Source organism: Cricetulus griseus, chromosome 3 (genome assembly GCF_003668045.3).
Source record: "Cricetulus griseus strain 17A/GY chromosome 3, alternate assembly CriGri-PICRH-1.0, whole genome shotgun sequence".
In the NCBI taxonomy this organism is placed as follows: Eukaryota; Metazoa; Chordata; class Mammalia; order Rodentia; family Cricetidae; genus Cricetulus; species Cricetulus griseus.
Window position 1 is genome coordinate 99,378,009 of NC_048596.1, and position 21,695 is coordinate 99,399,703.

The 21,695-nt window shown below is 44.7% G+C and overlaps 2 protein-coding genes across 2 annotated transcripts; both read right to left on the reverse strand.

Moving 5' to 3' along the window:
- Window positions 1-1,639: 1,639 nt before the first annotated feature.
- LOC100755794 (dynein light chain 1, cytoplasmic) lies at window positions 1,640-2,212 on the reverse strand. The gene has a single exon (XM_027407771.2). It carries the CDS (start codon window positions 2,102-2,104, stop codon window positions 1,835-1,837), a length of 270 nt encoding a protein of 89 aa, XP_027263572.1. The 5' UTR covers window positions 2,105-2,212; the 3' UTR covers window positions 1,640-1,834.
- A 2,120-nt stretch (window positions 2,213-4,332) lies between these two features.
- Window positions 4,333-5,977, reverse strand: Lipt2 (lipoyl(octanoyl) transferase 2). Its single transcript, XM_027407770.2, has 2 exons — window positions 5,464-5,977; window positions 4,333-5,034 (listed from the first exon to the last, which is right to left on the reverse strand). The coding sequence occupies exons 1-2, from the start codon at window positions 5,948-5,950 to the stop codon at window positions 4,805-4,807; spliced, it is 717 nt and encodes a 238-aa protein (XP_027263571.1). The 5' UTR covers window positions 5,951-5,977; the 3' UTR covers window positions 4,333-4,804.
- Window positions 5,978-21,695: the final 15,718 nt, after the last annotated feature.

Genomic DNA, 21,695 nt, shown 5'->3' on the forward strand with positions numbered 1-21,695 from the left:
GCCAAAGAGAATGCACCTGCAAGGCTGCAGTAACACAGGAACACTGGTTTGTGCCACCCAAGTCCAGAACAGGGATAACGTTTTGCTGTGCTCTGGTAAGTCTATCCACACCAAAGTTTGCTGACATGTACCTAAAGGGACACATAAAAGTAGGGCTGGTGCCCAGACGAGCAGGTCTCTCTCTCAATCTTCCTCTCTCTCTCTCTCTCTCTCTCTCTCTCTCTCTCTCTCTCTCTCTCTCTGTGTGTGTGTGTGTGTGTGTGTGTGTGTGTGTGTGCTCGCACGTCTCTCTCTGTGTGTGTTCTGTGTGTGTGTGTGTGTGTGTGTGTGTGCTCGCACGTCTCTCTCTGTGTGTTCTGTGTGGTGTATTGTTGACTTGCCATGGAATGCATGTGGATGTCAGAGAACAACATCTTCCATCTTATATCTTGTGCTATTACCACTGCATTTGCCAGGCAACCTGGTCCTGCAGGTTTCTCTTCTGCCTCTGCTTCCCATGTTACCACTGGAGTGCTTGGTTTACAAATGTGTACTTCTGGGGTTGGAGAGATGGCTCAGAGGTTAAGAGCACTGGCTGCTCTTCCAGTGGTCCTGAGGTCAATTCTCAGCACCCACATGGTGGTTCACAACCATCTATAATAAGATTTGGTGCCCTCTTCTGGTGTGCAGATATACATGGTGGCAGAACAGTGTATACATAATAAATAAATAAATCTTAAAAAAAAAACAACAAATGTGTACTTCTGTTTTACTTAGGGTTTCTATTGCTGCAATGAAACACCATGATCAAAACCAAGGTGGGGAGGAAAGGGTTTATTTGGCTTACACTTCCACACTGTAGTCCATCACTGAACGAAATCAGGACAAGAACTCAAACAGGGCAGGATCCTGAAGGCAGGAACTGATGCAGAAGCCATGGAGGGATGCTACTTCTAGCTTGCTCAGCCTGCTTTCTTATAGAACCCAGGACTACCAGCCCAGGGTGGTACTACCCACCCTGTGCTGGGCCCTCACCCATCAATCAGTAATTAAGAAAATATAGGCTTGCCTACCACCCAATCTCATGGATGCATTTTCTCGGTTGAGGTTCCTTCCTCTCAAATGACTCTAGCTTATGTCAAGCTGACATAAAACTAGCCAGGACAACTACTGTGCCAGTTTGTATTGGGGTTCTGGGATTTAAACTCACACTTCTACAACAAGCCGTTTATCCTCTGAGCCATCCCCCAGCCCAGGATGGGAGACTTTAAAGAGTCCAATGACACTCAGTATTTAGGACTGTATGCCTATATGCCAGGCCTAGTAGTTTTTTTCTAGAGATATGAAGGAAACAAGATAGTCACAGCTCTATTCTTCTAAAAATAATTCATTTAACTTTATTTTATGTGCATTGGTGTGAAGGTGTTATATCCCCTAGAACTGGAGATACAGACAGTTGTGAGCTGACAGGTGGGTGCTGGGAATTGAACCAGCATCCTCTGTGAAAGCAGCCACTGCCTCTTAACTGTTGAGCCATCTCTCCAACCCCCACAGCTCCATTCTTTTTTTTTTTTTTTTCACATCTCCAACAGATTTATTTTAAAGGAATGGCCTAAGGGAGAAAAAAAACGGGGTACAGAAGTATGGACTAGAAAATAAATACAAATGTAAGCTGTTTTACTAATTATTTTATAACCACAAACTTGTGCAGAGGATGATGCCCTGTACAAAACACAACAAATTCAAACGAGGTGTTCCCTTAGCAAGGCTGAAGAGTCAGTCTCTGGTATTTGGAATTTAGGATGCAGTCCTTGTTTTTGGATGGATCACTGGGTGTTTGGCACAGTCCATGCTTTTAACCAGATTTGAACAGAAGAATGGCCACCTGACCCAGGTAGAAGTAGATGAAGTGTTTGGTCTCATGTGTCACATAACTACCGAAGTTCCGCCCTACAATGCAGTGCCAGGTGGGGTTGTACTTCTTGTCAAACTCCTTCCTGATGTGGGCCGCAATATCCTTTTCTATGTTGTACTTCTCCAACGCCTGAGTAGCGCACTCCACCGAGTCCTGTTGCATCTCTTCCGACATGTCTGCATTTTTGATCACCGCCTTCCGGTCGCACATGGTTGCCGTGGAGCAGGAGCCAGCCGGCTGCTGCAAGCTCCCGAGGAAGGTGCTGGCGCCGCTCAGGCAGCAGAGAAGAGCTGGTCGCTACCGAAGCCGTGGCGCATCTCCCACAGCTCCATTCTTAAAGACTTGACTTCTGTGAGGGGAAGTTAAATGGCCTGGGGATAGTTTCCTTAAGAAAATCGATGGAGCCAGGCAGTGATGGAGCAGACCTTTAATCTTAGCACTCAGGAGGCAGAGACAGGCTGATCTCTCTGAGTTTGAGACCAGCCTGGTAGACTGAGTGAGTTCCATGACAGCCTTCAAAGCTACAGAGAAATCCTATCTTGAAAAACTAATAAAGAAAGAAAGAAAGAAAGAAAGAAAGAAAGAAAGAAAGAGAAAGAAAGAAAGGAAAAAGAAACAATGGAGAACAGAATGAAACAATCATAATGAGACTAGTTATTCAGAATCGGGTCTGTGTCAATACTCTTCTCAGCTACTTTACCTGTCATTAAGCCAAGTAATTCCTCTCAGGCCTAGGCAGATGCCTTCACCGTGTTTCATATTGTGAAAGTGTGGCTCAGGAAGGTCAACTCGATCCACCATCATGAAGCTATTCTCTGTGGCCCAGAACAGTACAGGCTCTCAGAGAGGATCAGGAGTTCAAAGTCAATCTTGGCTACATAGCAAGTTCTAGGTCAGCATGGGCTATGAGACCATTGTCAAAAATCAAGCAAACGGAGGCAAGAATGGTTTCAGGCACATACTTATAATCCCTACTGTAGTGGTCTTGCAGTGAATTTGTAACAGTGGCCTTGGCGTGGCCTCAGGCAGCCTGAAGCAGAAAGAGGGAAGCTTGAGGTATGGCTTTCCTTAGGGCTTCATTTCTGGGTCAGCCGATCCAGCAGAAAGGACAGAGAAACACTCCCACAGTTCTTTGTATTTTTCTGTGTAATTGTTCCCCAATAAACACCCATTTATCATCATTTATCTTGGGTCTAGTGAAATAATTACATCCTAGCCTTAACTCTACACTCAGGAGGTAGAGACAGGTGAATCAGTTGTTCAAGACTAGCTGCACTACATAAGAGCCTGTATCACATTTCTAAAGTCAGTTTTAAGGCTATTCCCATGTGACCGATGAGCATCTGTAGAATGTGGTAGGTCAAGTGAGTGTTCTTAAAAGTACAAAGCATGCACCAAATTTTGACAACTTAGTGGATAACTACAAAATATTAATGTTATATACTTCATGGAGATTTATTTAATGAATTGAGGCAAGTGTATTAAAACTAACATTTTAAAAAGCCTGTTTTTAAAAAGCCTCTTTGAGCCGGGCAGTGGTGGCACACACCTTTAATTCTAGCACTCGGGAGGCAGAGGCAGGCAGATCTCTGAGCTCGAAGCCAGCCTGGTCTACAAAGTAAGTTCCAGGACAGCCAGGGCTGTTACACAGAGAAACCCTATCCCAAAGAAAAACAAACAAACACAAACAAAAGCCTTTTAAATGAGGCTCCTAGAAAATGTCAAATTACAATGCAGCTCTTACTGCATTTCTAGTGAACAGCAGCAGCACTGAAGCCTAGAGAGAGGAAATAGAAGAAATAACTTCCATAGTGTCAAGTGCTGCACCAGGGTCTTAATCAAAGATCTATCTACTTTCCACCAGTTATGAGAACCAGTCTCCAAGATGGCTCCCAAAGAGCTTCATATTTCGAAGCTAATGGGATGTCCCTTTCACTCCAAAGAAGGCCCATTTGTGAGACTACGGAAAGGCCTGTGCGACTTCCACAGCTAGGTCACAAAAGACACAGGAGCTCCAAACTTGCCTGCTGCCCTGCAGTAGAGCCCACACGTAAGGAACTGAGGCTTCTTGTCAACAACTAGAAGCAACCAAGTAAGCACAATGGAAACCCATCTTGGGAACTGACCTCAAGCACCAGCTAAGCCTTCCAATGATAACTGTCATCTTTAATGCAAGCTCTGGTAAGACTCCAACCAACCTAGGTACATTTCTTCGATTCCTGACCCACAAAATATGAGGTAATGTGTTCCTTGTTGTCTTAAATCACAAAGTTTCTGTTTCCATACTTAGCAAGAGCTGACATTGCTACAGACCCAGGGATCCCAGGTAGGAAAATCTCTCTATAGCATTTGTGTACAAGGAAGAATTACCCTTGTCTTTTCCATAGCTTCTAGCCCATCTCTGTTGACCCCAAACAAAATCAGGTAAGTTACCAAACTTGAGGGATTCAACCTAGAAAGGCAAAAATCTCATTTTATTTTTTGAAGAGGCTTTCCCCTTTATTGAAGACAGGCCCAGGTCTTTTGAGAATAACTTTATCACATCCCTTTCACCTGGGTCATAGAGATTTGATTCCCACAGAACACAAAAGACGTACAGACCCAAATCGCTGTTAGATACAGCACTGAGAAGACGCAAGTAATTAAGAAACATCACTTTATGACACGAGAGTGTCTCCAAGCCAAGGAACATGGGTTAACAGTCACGGGATGCTTTATGTAGCATGTGACTTTTCATAGCGACCCCTGAGGTAGGTAGGGAGAAACAGGAAGCAACAGCTCAGGATCTGTCCTTGGTCATGGTCAGTTCTTCACAGAGCAGTTCTAGAATCAGGTTCTGGGGACTCAAGTCAGACTAGAAGCTTTTTACGGCCCGGCCATGGCCCCTGGGCTAAGAAGAATGAGTGCCCTTCAGCTGGGGCTATCCTCAGAGATTAATGTGCACTTGAAAGTCTCCTGGAAGGCCACAAGGAAAGATGGCATTACTTCATCCACAGTGATGAGTCTCTGGAGTGCCTCACTCAGGGAAGTGACTCCTGTCCCAACCAGTCCACAGGGCACAATGTGCTCAAACCAAGTGAGGTCTGTAGAACAGTTCAGAGCCAGGCCGTGGGATGTGATGTGCCTTCCACAGCGGACTCCTGCAAGGCAAGCCAAAATATCTTAGAATAGCTACATTTCCCTCCCCTTGGGGCCTCGGGAAAGGTAAGTGGGCCTGGACTGGGTCCCTTGGGGCCTGGATGGAACACAGACTGGGTCAGGGGGCTAATTCTACAGGGTGGGGTCTGTGGTTACACATCAGCCGCCCTTATTTTCGAGATTCCTTTAATACAGTGATTTCATTGCTTTGGAAGTTTGACATTTGGCATTCTGTCCTCCCGTTGTGAGTCACAGGAAGTAACTTGGCAATTCATGCCTAGTGTTTCTCCATCCATGAGTGCTGAACTAGAAGACTCTTCTGCCTTGAAATATTAAAATATCCGTGAGGCAGGTCAGGAGCACTCGGAGCCCAGAGTTCCCCGGGTTGGCCCTGCCCTGGCTCCGCCCAGGTTCTGCCCCGGCGCGCTCACCGATCGCGCAGATCTTGCGCTCGCCCAGCCAGACACCGGTGTAGGGTGGCGGCCGCGCGCGGGCTCCTTGCAGGCCTCGGAGCTCACACAGGCGCACAGCGCACGCCTCCAGCGCCGCCACGTGGGTGCGCAGGCGCAGGCCTAGACGCCGCAGGTCAAGCACAGGGTGGCAGAGCAGCTGGCCCGGGCCGTGGAAAGTGGCCAGGCCGCCGCGGCCGGTGGCGCGCACCTCGGCGCCTAAGGCCCTCAGCCGCGTAGTTTCCTCCGGCGTCAGGCCGCCGCGTAGCCCGCCCGTGTACACGGGCCCTGCTGGCTCGCAGAGCAAGAGAGCGCCCGCCTCGGTCTCCGATGGGGCCCCCGGACGAGGGTCAGCCTGTAGCCGTCGCAGCCATTGCTCCTGCAGTGCCAGCAGCTCGGAGTAACGAGCCTGGCCGAGCCACATTAGCCGGACCGCGGGCAGTAGCATTGCAAGGGCTGCGGCGTGCATGGGCCCCGCCTCCTGCTGGTTCTCGGGGCGGGGACTCAGGGCCACTCCCATGAGCTGCAACCCTGAGTGGATTCCGGTTCCCGCCTACTAGTGTGACCAGAGACCCAGTCTGATTGGCCTTAGCCTCCCATTCCTTCCAACAGTCAGTCTTTAGTTTGTGCTGTGTGCTGCAGGCCCAGTCCTAGGAGCATGACCCTGCAACGCCTTAGGAGCCCTAGGAGCTTAGGTGGTCACAGCTGACAAGCTAGTATTAAAGTTTTATAGTGTGGGGAAAAGGAGACTAGTGGTGTGCAAGGAGGTTTATTGTGGGTTGGTGTGGGATGTAGGAAGTACTTTAGGGTCTGTAAAATGAGCTGGGCCGTGGTGTCACAGGCTTTTAATCTCAGCACTCGGGAGGCAGAGACAGGCAGATCTCTGAGTTCTGGGTTCGAGGCCAGCTTGATCTACAGAGTGAGTTCCAGGTCAGCCAGAGCTTAAAAAAAACAAAAACAAAAAAAACTATAAGACGTAACAGAAGCAGATAGAGGCTGTAGTTGAGTAGAGAAACAGTTGCATTAGAGTCCTTAGCTATTCCCCAGGAATGCTCTGACCCTGGCCTGACCCATTAGAATTATTCCAGATTAAAGCAAACAGGCAGAAATTCATGTCCTGTACTGATGAATCGAAGAAACAGGCTACCCCAGGAAAGCACTATTACCTTTGTAGAGGTTGCTTCCATTATAGAGGGCTGAGCTCTGAGAGGGACTCAGGTGTGAGTCATCAGCAACGGGTTCTCAGAAGCTGTGGGAAGGACAGGGACTGGAGGTCAGAGCATCAAGTTTAGTTTGTGAAAGAAGCCAGTTGACCCAGAAACCCTTCCCCACATGAGTTTCATACAACACCAAGTGCTAGAAAAGCCCCAGAACTACAATTTGGAGAGGCAGGTGTCATTTAAAAGTCCTATAAAAAGTTTCGAGCCTCACTCCCCTAGGCTTTGTACGTAGCTCTCTCACCCACTCCCATTCTTTGGGAGTGTTTTTCTTCCCTTAATAACCAGTCTCTGTTTCTAACCATGTTATGTGTCTCTTGTGTCTCTTTGACCTGGGACATAAGAGCTCAGTTCTGCACTAGGCACTAGGCATATTTTCTTCCTTTTCTTTATTTCCTTTCAGATATTGGCCTAAAGCCTAAGCCTGCTTCTCTGGTGCTCTGGGCTTTCTCACTTTCCAGGCAGCCTCCCACCTCTGTGGTGTAAGCACCCACCTCCACTGCAAACAGAGCTAAGGAGGTTTTCAGCCTGCTTGCCTGATTGTTTTTCTCCCAAGTTCTAATACAATACTACTCAATTTGTCTTTAAATTATCTTATTAGGAAGACTAATGATCCAAAAGAAGGAACCCCAACTCCCCTGGTAACACCAAGGAAGGGCCAAGAACACAACAGATGCTGTGAACTTGAGCTAAGATGCCCCTCGTAAGGGCAAGGGGTCTGTTGTTGACAGGTTTTTCTGGGCTTTTGAAAAGATTGCCACCTCCAGATGGCTGGGCCTGATGGCTACAAGAGCTCTGTGAGTGGTGAGCGGGGAGAGAGAGAGAGAGAGAGACAGAGACAGAGACAGAGACAGAGACAGAGACAGAGACAGAGACAGAGTTTGGTTGCCTTTCTTTAAAAAGAAGCAGCCTCGAACACAGTGTAATTGGACTCAGTATGCAATGTGTGGGGCTAGGGGTGTAGTCTCTCAAGTATAAATATGAATTCTCATGTAGTTGGGGAATAGTCCTTGTGTAACTACCCTGGCAGGAATGAAAATATACTAAAGAGACACTTCAGTTATCAGACTGCTGAAATAGTGGACCCCAAGAAATAGGTTTTCTCAAGGAGTCTCATGCTGGGAGAAGGAGAAGGCTGATGGAGGAGTTTATCTGTCTGCAAGAGATTTCACACAGTCTGACTTTTGTCAGACCACCTTGCAGGAGAAATTATATAGTCCAAATAATGATAGGTCAATGGCGGGTAGGACCACACCCTGGCCAGGACTGGCCTAGAGCACGGATGTTCAAGCCTAGCTTATTAGAATTGTCAGGTCCCAATCTTTGACTCTGTTGTTGTTGGTGGTTGTTTTGAGGTTTTTGTTTATTTATTTATTTATTTATTTATTTATTTATTTGAGACAGGGTCTAACTGTTTGCTCTGGCTGTCCTACAACTCACTATTGTAGAGATCAGGCCAGCCTTGAACTCATAGAGATATACCTGCTTCTGACTCTCAAGTTCTCTTAATAGCTCCAGTAACATGGGGTGTGGGTGGGGCAGGGAGTGAAAGGAGAAAGAACAGAATAAGAATAACAACCAAAATGAGGCTCAATGCCAAGAATTGAGGTGGACAGACTGGCATGGGCAAACATACATTAAGAGTAGGTTTCAGAAAAGATGACAGAAGTTATTGTGAATAATCAATGGTAGGGATGTGGTTTAAAAATAAACATGACGTTTAGATAGTCCCATGCTTTGAGAAGAAGAGAAGTTGGGAAATGAGATTACATAAGGCCCTGTTCCGGAACACCTGAATAATTACCTGTAGGGTGGGGAAAGCAATTGCAGTGATTTGGTTCCTGTAGAAGATGAACCCAGTGGCCCTGATGAGTACATGTCCTGGCATAAAGTAGAATAAGCAGGAAAGCCAGGATCTGGGTTCATCTTCTGTCTCTGTTGAGGGATAATCTTTTGGTACACAGTAAAGAATGTCTATGCCTAAGGTGCCTTCTGATTGGTTTAATAGAGAGCTGGATGGCCAATAGCTAGGCAGGAAAGAATAGGCAGTACTTCTGGGGAAAGAAAGGAACTGGAGATGAATCTAGGTGCACAAGAAATGCCAGTGAGACATGGAAGGAGTCAGAGAATGGGGGGAGGTAAAAGCCATTTAGCAGAATGTAGATTAATAAAAACAGGTTAATTTGAGTTATAAGAGCTAGTTGGGAACAAGCCTAAGCTAAGGCCAAGCTTTCATAATTAATAATAAGTCTCTGTGTTATTATTTGGAGGCTGGTGGTTCCTAAGACCAAGTCCAACAAGAAAGTCTGACTACATCAGTCACTATGTATTTGTGCTCCTTTGGGGTAGGTCATGCAGAGTTTGATTCTTGGGTCCTTGTCTACCCTAAAGTCTGGCACCTATAGAGCTTTAGTGATATTTGCAGAATGGAGGAACAATTGGTTAAATAATTTGTTGTGCATGTCATGTGAACTGAGACCTTTCACTAGGGTCATAGCAGCCTTCACGACCCTAACTGATCCCAAATTTTCGGGATTTAAGGTTATTGTCTCTGTAAAATGTGTTCACACAATAACATGCTAAATCCATCTCTATCCATCAGGCTCAGCTCAGAGTCTGCCTCCTCCATTATGCCTCCCGTGATTTTTCCCTCAACACTTTGTCTTAGCCTATTGACTCTCTAATCCACCTAGGGTTATCCTGAGTTGGAGTAATCACTGCCTGCCTCCTTGCCAGTCCCATGGCACAGTAATAGCAAGCTCTTAAGTAGTATTTGTCCTGTGTTAGACACTCTAAAAGCTTTAAAATCATCAATGCATTTATTATCTGTCATGAGCATACTACATCAAAAGTATAGATGGACAGATACATTTATATACTTCTACATGTCAGAATTTATTGAGTAACAAATTCTCAAGCTACACTGGTTTTGCTGGCTGCTGTTTGGATTAGCAATTTCCCTTGATAGCTGGCTAAGGCAAACACGGGTTCTTTCATTTCAACCTTCACTAGTCTTAGCTCTCAGATCACACATTACATATCACTCAGTAAATATATGTGTAAGTATGTATACATGTAGGTTACTGAATGGCTACAAAGGATTCAGGTAGTCATAGTGGAGTTCAAGAGGTTCCAAAGAAGTCAGATACAAAGAGAGCCACTGAGGGTAGTTAGATAAGATATTAATTAACTGAGCTGAAAACACTGGTCCCTGGAACACTGTTAGCTGAGTCAAGTCAAACCTCAGGATCAGGTTGATCCATCCACCCAGGTGTAGGACTGTGCAGGTCATAGAGGTAACATGTAGGGCCAATTCAAGAGAGATTAAAGGACAAAAATAGAACTAACCCTCATTGGGGACCAACTCAAGCTGAAGTTCCCAGGTCAGTTGGGAGTTCTCTGCCCGTGGTCTTTTGGTGTACACACCAGGTGCTTAGAGGACATGTTGCCATCACAGTTTTAGATAGCTTCCTTTTGGGGGGAGTCCAGGTAAACATGTTGCACCCTTTCCTCTATTTGGTGTGTTTGATATGTTCTTGGGTCGGGTTTTCCCTGATATGATTTTAATATGCTGTGTTCTCCAATAGCCCTGACTTACTGTGGTAAGTTTACAGGATGGCACCCTTTTTTACTTTTAGGAGTAAATTATTTATCTGTCTGTGACTGATACTATTATTATCCTTATATAACAGTTGGGGAAACTGAGGTTTCTCGTGTAGTTGGGAGTTTCTTTCCTGCCTGGTCCTGCAGCTTATTAGCCCCAAATGAATATACAGAAGCTATATTAATTAGAAACTGGTTGGCCGATGGCTCAGGCTTCTTACCGGCTAGCTCTCTCTTAGTGATTAATCCATAACTACTAATCTATGTATTTCTACATGGCCTTATCTTACCAGAGAAAGCCTGGTGCATCCTATCTTCCCAATCTCTACATGGCGTCTCCCACTAGTGGCTTCTCTTCTGCCTTCCCCTCCCCAGCATTCTCCTCATACAGCAGCCCTGACATTGAGATTCAAATCTCAATGGTCAAGTGCCTTAACTTTCTCTTATTGATCGTTAAATATCCTATCACACAATCCCTGGCCTAGAATGTAATGGGGAAACAATATTTGCTTTGTAAGTGAATAAATAGATAATTATAGGAAGCTGAGTGTCTGAAGGGAATGGATTTACTCTGCATTCCTTTATACCTATTTAGCCCCAGCCTTTTCCTTTAGCATGTTGGTGCATCCATCCAATGAAATAAAGTCCTGTTCCACACTTCACCATTCCATAATAGGTGACAGGAATTCAAAATACTATTTTGTTAGATATGGTGACTTTTTGTAATCTTAGCACTTGGGAAATGTAGGTAGTAAAGTCAGGGACTCAAGGTCACTGGGGCTACATAACTAGTTTGATGAGGCTATCCTGCCTCAAAAAGAAATGAAAAGAAAAGAAAAAACCCCACAAAATAAAATAATTGACATTGTGCCTTTTGTCCTTGTCTTTGAGAAGCTGCCAGTCTTAGGGCAGAGATAGACATGTCCACAAACAATGACAATGCAATACACAGAAGAGGCAGCTGTGAACTTTGCCCAAAAGGATCAGGAAACATGTCTTCATCAACAAGACAGAGTCATGAATATAACAATCTCTGTCTCTCTGACTAAGTCAGGTAGGTAGTTCATTGATCTGTTGAGCTAGTGATAGAGAGGAAAATGAGAGAATATTCTGAGGCAATGTCCACAGAAAGATCTCTTTGAGGAAGCTGAAGGCCAAACTGGTGATGGCAAAGATACATTCCAGGCAGAGAGAAGAGCCTTTGTGAAGGGTTAGGGGTGTTGATTGGCTGAAGAAATAAAGAAAAGGTGAATACCGCTGTTGTGAAATGACCAGACTGTGGAAATCCCCAAAGGTCACTTAAAGGACTTTGCTGGGCAGTGGTGGCCCACTCTTTAATCCCAGCACTCGGGAGGCAGAGGCAGGCAGATCTCTATGAGTTCGAGGACAGACTAGTCTACAAGGAGAGTTCTAGGACAGGCTCCAAAGCTACATAGAGAAACCCTGTCTCAAAAAACAAAAAACAAACAAACAAACAAAGATTATTGGTCTTTACTTCGGATCATCATTTACACAAAGCCATGCCATTGTCTTAAAACTATTCAATCTTTCCTCCCCAAGTCATTTGTCATTTTTGGTCATGGTGTTTTATTACAGCAACAGAAACCCTAAGACAAAGTGATAGTTATTTACATGGTGAAACAAAACTATAATTTATTATCTGTGTTTTTAATTTTCAAAACATGTATTTCAATGTATCTATATTACCATGTGTTCTATAGTTTGTTATGGTGTATTTCTATAAATAACACTCAATTATGGGGCTGCATTCTCTTCCCTTCTAGATTTCTCTCCTACTGAGTTCCACCGCCATGACTGAGAAGCAGGATGAGGGAAAGCTGCCAGGTGTTGGGAGCAGAAGTGATTAAATGTTGTACGAGGGCCTGGTGGTTGTGAAGTCTAAGCCAGGATGCCCCATTAGGAAGGCCAGACATGAGGAGGCCAGCTGCCTCCCTGTCTGGAAGGAAGAAGGATGTCCGGGGTCAGGGATGACACTAGTGTTTTTGGCCATGGGAGAGAAATGAGGTGTCTATATTAAGGAGGTAAGGTGGGTGGGGGTTTCAGGATGTCCCTTTCAGCCCATGTTGCAAAAATAAACGTGTCTAGAAATAAATATATACGTAAATAAGTAAAGTTTTTTTTCTTTTTTCCCCTAACTGCACCTTTCTGCTGGACTTTACCAAGGACAAAAGGCAGCATTTATAAGCTGAGAATGGAAACAAAGAGATTTTTAGATCCCAGCTGCTCTGGGGAAATTACAAATGAGGGCTGACGCTATCTTTGTTTCTTTTCAGTATGAAAAATACCTTGCCTGGCGTGGGCACCCTGCCACCATTGGGAGAACCGTGAGAATCCAGTTTGTTCTCAAAACAGTGCCACAGGGAGGTGAGGTCATAGGGAACATTGCTTTTCCCTATGGCAGTGCTGACCAAAAACATCTAAATGAAAAGTAACAAATAGACAAGTCCTGAAGACATAGAAGTAGCTATCACACAGCTTCTGGGTTGATGCAGTTATACCTGACCTGGGCACCCTGAGACAAGTGATTTTCCTTGTTTTCATCTCTGCTTGTCCAAGGGCAAAGTGGGGTTGCTTTCATGCCCTCCAGGGGAGCTTTTATCACCCATGCAGAGCCAGGCTATGAGATGCTCTTTTCAAGCCTTTGCACAGACCAAAATGGGAATTGGAAACAGGAAAGAGAATGCTAAACTGGATGGTGGAGCTGAATATTCTAGAGGGACATCTAGCTCAGTTATTCATTCACTCCATTCATTCATTCATTCCTATTCCTTACTGAGCCTACGCTATCCTCGCCCCCCCCACACACACACACAGGGAAGTGAGGGCCTGGAAATGAACAGACTCAGACCCTGCTTTCCTGGTGCTTACAGTCTGGAGTACAGAGGAGATGTGGGGCAGTCAGGAAGTAAAACAATAATGCCTAAGAACTGGGGGCTGAGTAGGTTGTGTATATAGGGGTACAAAAGAGGTTACAACCTTCTTGGCTTGTGGGAGGCAAGCCATTTCCAGAAAAATCCACTCAAAGGGTAAGGAGAAGTTTGCCAGCAAATGATAGGGAAACAGGAGTACAGCATATGCATTTGCTTCAGCGTGACTCTACTCCCATAGCACCAGGGCCCTGCTTTGTAGTTTTTCAGATAGACAGCCCACGGTTTCGGAAATGATTAGACCAGAGTTTCTCAAAGCCTGGTTTATAGAAACTCCTGTGGGGGTCTGAACTTATGCCAAAAATGTTTTAATGTTCCATTCCATTTTGATGCCATAATAATGCCAACTGAAAGCTAACATGCCACTGGGAAAAACGGTCACATGCCATGGCACTTTGATGTTACCTTTGTGCTTGTGAACATTTGGGTGCCAGGTAACAGATAATCTTGGTGCCCAACTGGAACAGCATCAGGAGGTGGGCATGATTGGTATGACGCTTCTATGCCAAGTGAAAGTCAAACAGCTGGCATGCAGTTAGAGTGAAGAATTTTCAGCCATCTGGCCAGGGAAGCATGGCGGGAGCTTCCTGCTCTACACAGGGATATGAGTATGTAAACTTTGAAATCCTCAGGTCTAAGCAGTCTGTACTCAGGAAATTTTATTTCAACAAAACAATGCCTTCTTGGGCTCAAGTGATGGCTGAGTGGTTAAGAGCATGTACTGCTCTAGCCAAGGATCCAAGCTCAATTTCCAGCACCCATGTTAGGCAGCTCATAACTGCCTGCTACTCCAGCTCCAGGATATCTGGCCCCATCTTCTGGCTTCCATGGGCACTGCATGCATGTGCACAAAGCCATAACTACCCTTCTGTATATATCTATTTTAAAATGCAAATAATATAACTTTTTTGTTGTGTTCTTGTTTTGTTTTTCGAAGCAGGGTTTCCCTGTGTAGCTTTGGAGGCTGTCCTGTAACTAGTTCTTGTAGACCACACTGGTATCAAACACAGAGATCTGCCTACCCCTGCCTCCCGAGTGCTGGGACTAAAGGTGTGCGCTGACACCACCATCCGGCGAAAATAAATATCTTTTTAAATGATGCCTTTTGATGCATGGCACTGAAAATGCTCATTTAAGTTTTATGAGGTCAGTGAGTTTATCTGCCACTTGCCTTGCTATAGGCCACAAAGAGTGTAGACTGGATGCAATGAGCGCAGGAAGACAGCTTAGTTCCGGTGAGGATATCCCTAATAAGAATGAACATGGCCTCCTGGACCATAGAAATTATCAGCTCTGCAGCACTCGAGTCATTTTACCCAGGACACACCCACCAGGAGTGAGGTCGGCTTGTTAGCTATCTAAGGAACAATCAATTGTTCCCTGGTTGTGAGTTCCCACCCAATGAAGTCACCCACACCTTCTCTCTGGCTGGGTCCCCAGGGCCTCCCTTAGGCTTTTGTTACATTAAATGGAGTTGAATAAAGCTGAGGGACTTGGACTCTACCTAGCTCTTGTACTGTTTGATTTGACGGGTCACTTCTACTCTCTGGGCCACAGACTCTGCAAAATGGATGTTTGAAGAAGTCCTATCAACCTTTCATATTCTACACTTTTATTTATTTATTGTTTGTTGTTTGTTTGGTGTTTCAAGACAGGGTTTCTTTGAGTAGCCCTGGCTGTCCTGGAACTCACTTTGTAGACCAGGCTGGCCTCCAACTCAGCAATCCCTCTGTCTCTGCCTTTTAAGTGGTGGGATTAAAGGTGTGCACCACCACTGCCTGGCTAATATTTTACACTTTTGAAGCTGTAGCCAAAGTGACAGCATGAGTCTTGTGGCAAGAAAAGACTTCTGGCAGTAGGGTGCTCCTGAGTGAAGGGACCAGCTTCCCTTTTGGCAGCCATATGGCCGAACACGTGCTTCTATGACCTTGTCCTAGACACTAGAAAGTCAGATGCCTGCCTCGTGACAAGGAAACAATCAGAAGTTAGTCACTAAAAAGTCAAATGCCTGTCTCGTGACAAGAACCAATCGGAAGTTAGCTGGTGGTGCTATGCTTTATGGCTCTGGATGTGCTTTACAGACAAGTGCACAGCAATGATGCAGAAAGCATAGCAACCACCTATGGGCCATAACAACCAGTTGACCAATCAACACAGGGCAAACCCTCCAAGCCTGGAGGCACACCAATCCTGAGCCTGTGCATACCCCTAGACACTCCCCTTACGCTGCCCTATAAAGATCTGTGCGCAGCGGCTTCAAACTGTCTTTGCTAGCTATCCGACATGGTGGGTTGGTCAAAGACCCGAGCTAACATGGGGTTCGCTTGTTAAACTACAATAAAGCCTCATGCAATTTGCATCAAGCTTTCACCTCCATTCTGTGATTGGGGTGGCCGAGGTCCTGGGCTAAGATTCTGGAAGCCTCAGCTTTCTGAGGGTCTTACACTGAGCTTACATTTGCTATAGTATGAGGTCACAAATTATAGCAAGAAATGGGGACATGGATAGTGAAAACAAAAACTTACCACAAGAATGATATTTTTTTGCCTAGGAAAATACCCTATCCAGCTTTTTTTAATGTGAAAGGTGAGTCTCCTTCCCTTATTTTTTGTATAGTTAAATGTCTTATCATTCGATTTTATTGCCTTTATTAGCTTATGACCTACAGCACTTTGTCATGCTCCTTGGTAATATTTTAGAGTTTTTATTTGTCTGTTTGTTTTGTCTTTTTTGCACTTTCTATGTTTCTATTTTACCTTTGGGGACATGGTATGCAGTTAGAGTAATTTTTTGTTTTCTGGGGTTTTTGTTTGTTTGTTTGTTTGGGCTTTTTTTTTTTTTTTTTTTTTTGGTTTTTCGAGACATGGTTTCTCTGTGTAGCTTTGGAGCCTATCCTGGCACTTGCTCTGGAGACCAGGCTGGCCTCGAACTCACAGAGATCCGCCTGCCTCTGCCTCCCAAGTGCTGGGATTAAAGGTGTGCGCCACCAACACCCGGCCTGCAGTTATAGTAATTTTTTAATGTATGTCTCTGTTCATTCTAATATCTGTATCCATTTTGGATCAGTTTCCATTCAGTTCTCCTTACTATAAGTCATGTTCTCCAGCCTCTTGCATGTCAGCTTTGATTTGCTCTCAGTCACTGGGATTTCTTTCTCTTTTGGGTGTTTGTTTGCTTGTTGAGACATGGCCTTACTCTGTAGTGCAAGGCTCCCTTGAACTGGCAGTGATCCTCCTGCCTCAACCTCTTAAGTGCTGGGATTACGAGTGTGAGCCACCACACACAGATGCACACAAAAAATAAAATAAATTTAAAACAATAAAAAGATGGGTTTTTTGTTTGTATGGTTTTGTTGTTGTTGTTGTTGTTGTTTTGTTTGAGACAGGGTTTTTCAGTGTAGCTTTGAATACTGTCCTTGAACTCACTTTGCAGACCAGGCTGGCCTTGAACTCACAGAGATCCACCTGCCTCTGCCTCCTGAGTGCTGGGATCAAAGGCATGTGCCACCACTGCCGGGCTAATGTTAGCCTTTATTAACTGTTAAATCTATCTATGCCTTTTCACTTCCCTTTTATTTTTTGCATTTTAAAGATTTATTTATCTATTTTCTTATTTATTCATTTATTATGTATACAATATTCTTCCTCCATATATGCTTGCAGGCCAGAAGAGGGCACCAGAATCTCATTATAGATGGTTGTGAGCCACCTTGTGGTTGCTGGGAATTGAACTCAAGACCTCTAGAAAAGCAGTGATTTTTAACCTCTAAGCCATCTCTCCAGCCTCCCCCCTCCACACACACCCCGCACCACCACCATTTTTATTTCTTAAGCATACTTTTAAAATTAGAAGTGTAGGCGCTTATATGCACTTACTGTTTTCTGAGAAGACTGGAGTTTGGTTCCCAGCTCCTGCATTGGGTGACTCACAATAGCCTATAATTTTAATTCCAAGAGATCCAATGCCCTCTTCTGGCCTCCTTGGGCACCTGCACACACATGGCATACACTCACAGAAACAAATACACATAAATAAAAATACAACTTTAAAACATTAAGAGTGTAATATACTCTTTAAATAGGTCCAACACAAAGTTAGCACATTAAACATGTTAGCTATTTCCCTTTCTTTTAGTCCCTTCACCTCTTTTGCCACTGTTCCCTTTTATCCCCAACTAAACAGTATGAGCACTGAGTTTTGTGACTTGCAACACTTTTGCTAATACAGAACTATAAGCCCAGAAAGGGTTTTCTTTGTCATTGCTGAATTAAGAAATCTGGTCTGCAGATCATATTACCAGACTATTTGTTTTCACCTGTCACAGGATTACAGCTATGTGATGGGGTGCGGGGGGGGGGGGTGTCCTTGTGTATGCTGTGAATATATGTTTCTTTTATTGGTTGTTTTGACAAATGGATGAGCAAGATGTAGCCAGGCAAGAAGTGTAGGAGGGGCTACCAAACTAGGAGAATTCTGGGAAGAGGAATGCAGGGAGGTAGGAGAGAGAGAGACAGAGAGAGAGAGAGACACACACACAGAGAGAGAGACAGAGAGAGAGGCAGAGAGAGAGAGAGAGAGAGAGAGAGAGAGAGAGAGAGAGAGAGAGAGACACACCATCACACCATGTAGCTGCTGAGGAAGCAAGAGGTCTGGGCATCACTGGTAAGCCAAGACCACATGGAGATGCATACATTAACAGAAATGGGTTAATAATTAGGAGAGAGCTAGCCAATAAGAATCCTGAGCCATCTATCAAAAAGTTTATGATTAATATAAGCCTCTGTGTATTTATTTGGGACTAAATGGCTAAGGGACTGGGTGGGACAGAAACTTCCATCTACAGCTATGGCTCCTAGATTTCCCATAGTTAGCTTGTTTAAGACACACTGAAGATTTGATTTGCCTTTTGAATAGCTATGTCATAGTCCATGGTGTAAAACAGATGCATAAAAGTCTGTTCAAATGTGACCCTGCTATTAGAAGTCCAGGTCATTTCCAATTTTGTCACCATAAGCAATGTTCTCATAAATGTCCTTGTACCTTACTTTTAGGAATGATACTTTTGTTCTAGTAATATATAGTCTTAAAGGAAATATGCCTGGTCCAATAGGGCTTACATTTTAAAACTTAATCAATTGATCTAGAATACTTTCTAGACAATCACAGTGTGACACTATGTCTTCACCCATAGTGGGAATGTTGTTCACTTCTTCACATAACAATAGTGGGGCTCAGAACATGCTGCCCCTAAACACAGCACCTTGCATTTGAGAAGACAGCAGCAACAGGACAGTCTCCCTCACATTCTTCCTAGCCATCTTCTCGGAATCAGGCCATGAAAGCTAGGAAAGAGCTTCTGACCTTTCTAAAGCAGGGGGAGTCTCTGACCTCACTCTAAGGCACGGGGAGTCTCTGACCTCACTCTAAGGCAGGCTTTGAGAACCTTGCTTGCAAGGAGCCCTCCCTGCAGCATCTAAGGGAGAAGAGGACAAATAGCCTTATCTCTGAGGACAAATGGCCGAAGAGGGGAGTCTGAACAACTGGGTCTTGCTACATTGACCCCGCCCCAGTATGCTATCACGGATGATCCTTCACACACTAATACTTCTCTATGAATGCATGTTTCTTCATTAGGATCAGAAACATACAGATTTACCTACAGGGGTGTGTAGGTATTAATTCCCAAAGGAAGACTCTGATACAGTGGTTCTCGACCTGTGTGTCGTGACCCTTTGGGGGGGGTCAAATGTGACTGTAGGTCACATTTCAGATATCCTACATATCAGATATTTACATTATGACTCATAAAGGTAGCAAAATTACAGCTATGAAGTAACAACAAAATAGTTTTATGGTTGGAGGAGTCATCACAACAGGAGAAACTGTATTAAAAGGTCGCAGTACTAGGAAAATTGAGAACCACTGCTCTGATATCACATAAAAATTACATGTATGCTTCTTCTCTTATTGTCTTGGGATTACAGTTATGTGCAACCACACTTGGTGCAGAGTCACTTTTTAAAAAATTTATTTACTTATTTTTGCATCCTGACCACAGTTTCCTTTCACTCCTCTCCCCCAACTCCCCTCTTCATGTCCCCCACCCCAAACCAATCCACTCCTCCTCTGTTTCTGTTCAGAAAGGTACAGGCCTCCCATGGTATCAGCAAAGCATGGTATATCAAGTTGTGGTAGGATAAGCATTTTATGGGCGATCATTTTGAAGACTGTAGGTCAGTTCCCTTCATCAGGTCCACACTAATCCCTAGAAAACACCCATTATTGCCTCAGCCCTGGGAGAAGAGTTTGCTCGTGGCACAACTAGCTTACCCCTTGTCCTAGAAATTCCATCCAGTCTCTCATCTTTAAATTTCTCAAGCACATGCTTAAATCACTACCTTGTGGATTATGATTCCTAGGCAGTGTCCTCAGATGTCAAGCTCTCTGGGGGTTTCATGGACGTTTCCTAACTCTGTTAGCTTAGAGGAGAAGACATCTCTTTCTCTGTGTGGATCATCATCCAGTATGAAGAACACTGGTGCAGGATTTAGGCACCATGAGCTCCTGTGATAGTTAATACAACAGCATCAAGACTCACCTAGGAGACAAGCCCCTGGGCATGCCTGTGAGGGTTCTATAGATTAGGGTAACTGAGGTGGGAAGACCCACATCAGCTGTGGGTGGCACCATTCCTTAAGCTGGAGTCCTAGACTGGTTAAAAAGGGAACGGCAAGCTGAATGCTGATATTCATCTCTCTCTGCTCTGACCGTGTGCTCAGTGTGACCAGATGCTTCAGGCTGCTGCCATGCCTTTCTTGCCATGAGGGACTGTCACATCTGACTATGAGTCAAAATAAACCCTTCCTTCCATCCTCAACTTGATCTTGTCAGGCATTTTATTACACAAATGAAAACAATAATAAGTGCAGCTCTCATCTGGGTTTTAACACTAATTCATTGTGTGTCTTTCTGGAACTTTTTCAGTCTGGGCCAATCTCCCCTGGCTAACTGAAGTTCCAGTGTTGTGCAGAGTCACCACCCACTTATTTAGAAGCTTATTGAGCTCCTGTTATGTTCCAGGGACTATTGTAGGCAATGGGACTCATAAGCTGATGATCTCTGAAACTTCAGAGGCAGCAGTGGTTAGCCTCCTCTTGCAGGGAGGGACCTTTGATGGGACATAGGGGACTTTTCCTTTGAGAGGAATTGGCATTGCTGTCTATTACTGCCCACCAACCTGATCTGTCCAGCCTGGAAGTATGGCCTTACCAACGACAACGGAAAGGTTTATTTGTAGAGGCCAGGAAGTCCCATGACCCCTCTCCAACCACCTCTGAGACAGGAAGCTCTAGGAGGAAAAAACAAAAGATGAAACACTGGCTGGCTTCCCAGCTCCAAGCACTCAACCATGGTCTGGAGCATCCCTTCTACCCAATGACAGTGACCTTCCTTGGAAGCTCCTTCCTTGCCATTGGGGCCCAGGCCCTCAGTTCCTTTCCTGGGGATCTAGAAGGACTCAGGTGACGCAAAAGAGGTAAGTGAAAAGATGGCTGAGTCTCTGAGAAAGGATGTGTGATGTCCTTATTCTCACTTAACCCTTGGCATCTGAGAGGGAGGGAAGATGAATGAATGGAGTAGGGAAATATTAAGTGTTAGGAAAGTGAGTGATTCAACTGCTCTGGCCGCTCCAGGGCCACAGTAGGTTGAAGAAGGGGCTGGGAATGGAAGTGATTTCCAAACCTCTGGGGTTTGTTTATCAGATTCCTTGGGGACCCTTACCCACAGCACCCCCTTCTATCCATCACCATTCACCCAAAAATAAAACCAAACCAAATGAAGCAACAAACACAAAATCCAAGAAAACAAGGCCTAGGATGTGACTTGGTGGCAGAGTGCTTCCTGCATATACACAAGGCACTGGTTAAATCCCAGGCACCGCAGACCACAGGGGCACAGATGCTCTCTGTCTCTCTGTCTCTCTCTCTCTCACACACACACATACACACACACACACAAAGCCAGCACCTGCTCTGCAGGCCACCATGTTCTGCAGAGTTATTTTACTTGAAACAATAATGCTTTGAATTGTGGTAGTGTTTAATTCAATGGGGACTTGATTAGAATGACTGATCTTCACACACACACACACACACACACACTTCCACTAGGATTTCTGTGAAAGGAATTGCTGTCTCTGGTCCACATAGTAGCCAAAAAGCATTTCACAATTATACTTAACTGTGTGGAGCTAGAGGATCAAACCCAGGGACTTGAGCATGCTAAGGGAACCCCCCCCCCCAGTCCAACAGCTAAAACATTTGTTTGTTTATTTATTGGAACAGCAAAATTGACTAAATACACTTGGGAACCAGACTGAGAATAAAGGAAGCTCATGGGTTTGAGGGTGCCTGAGGGGAAGAAAACAACATTTTCTTTTATTTTTCAA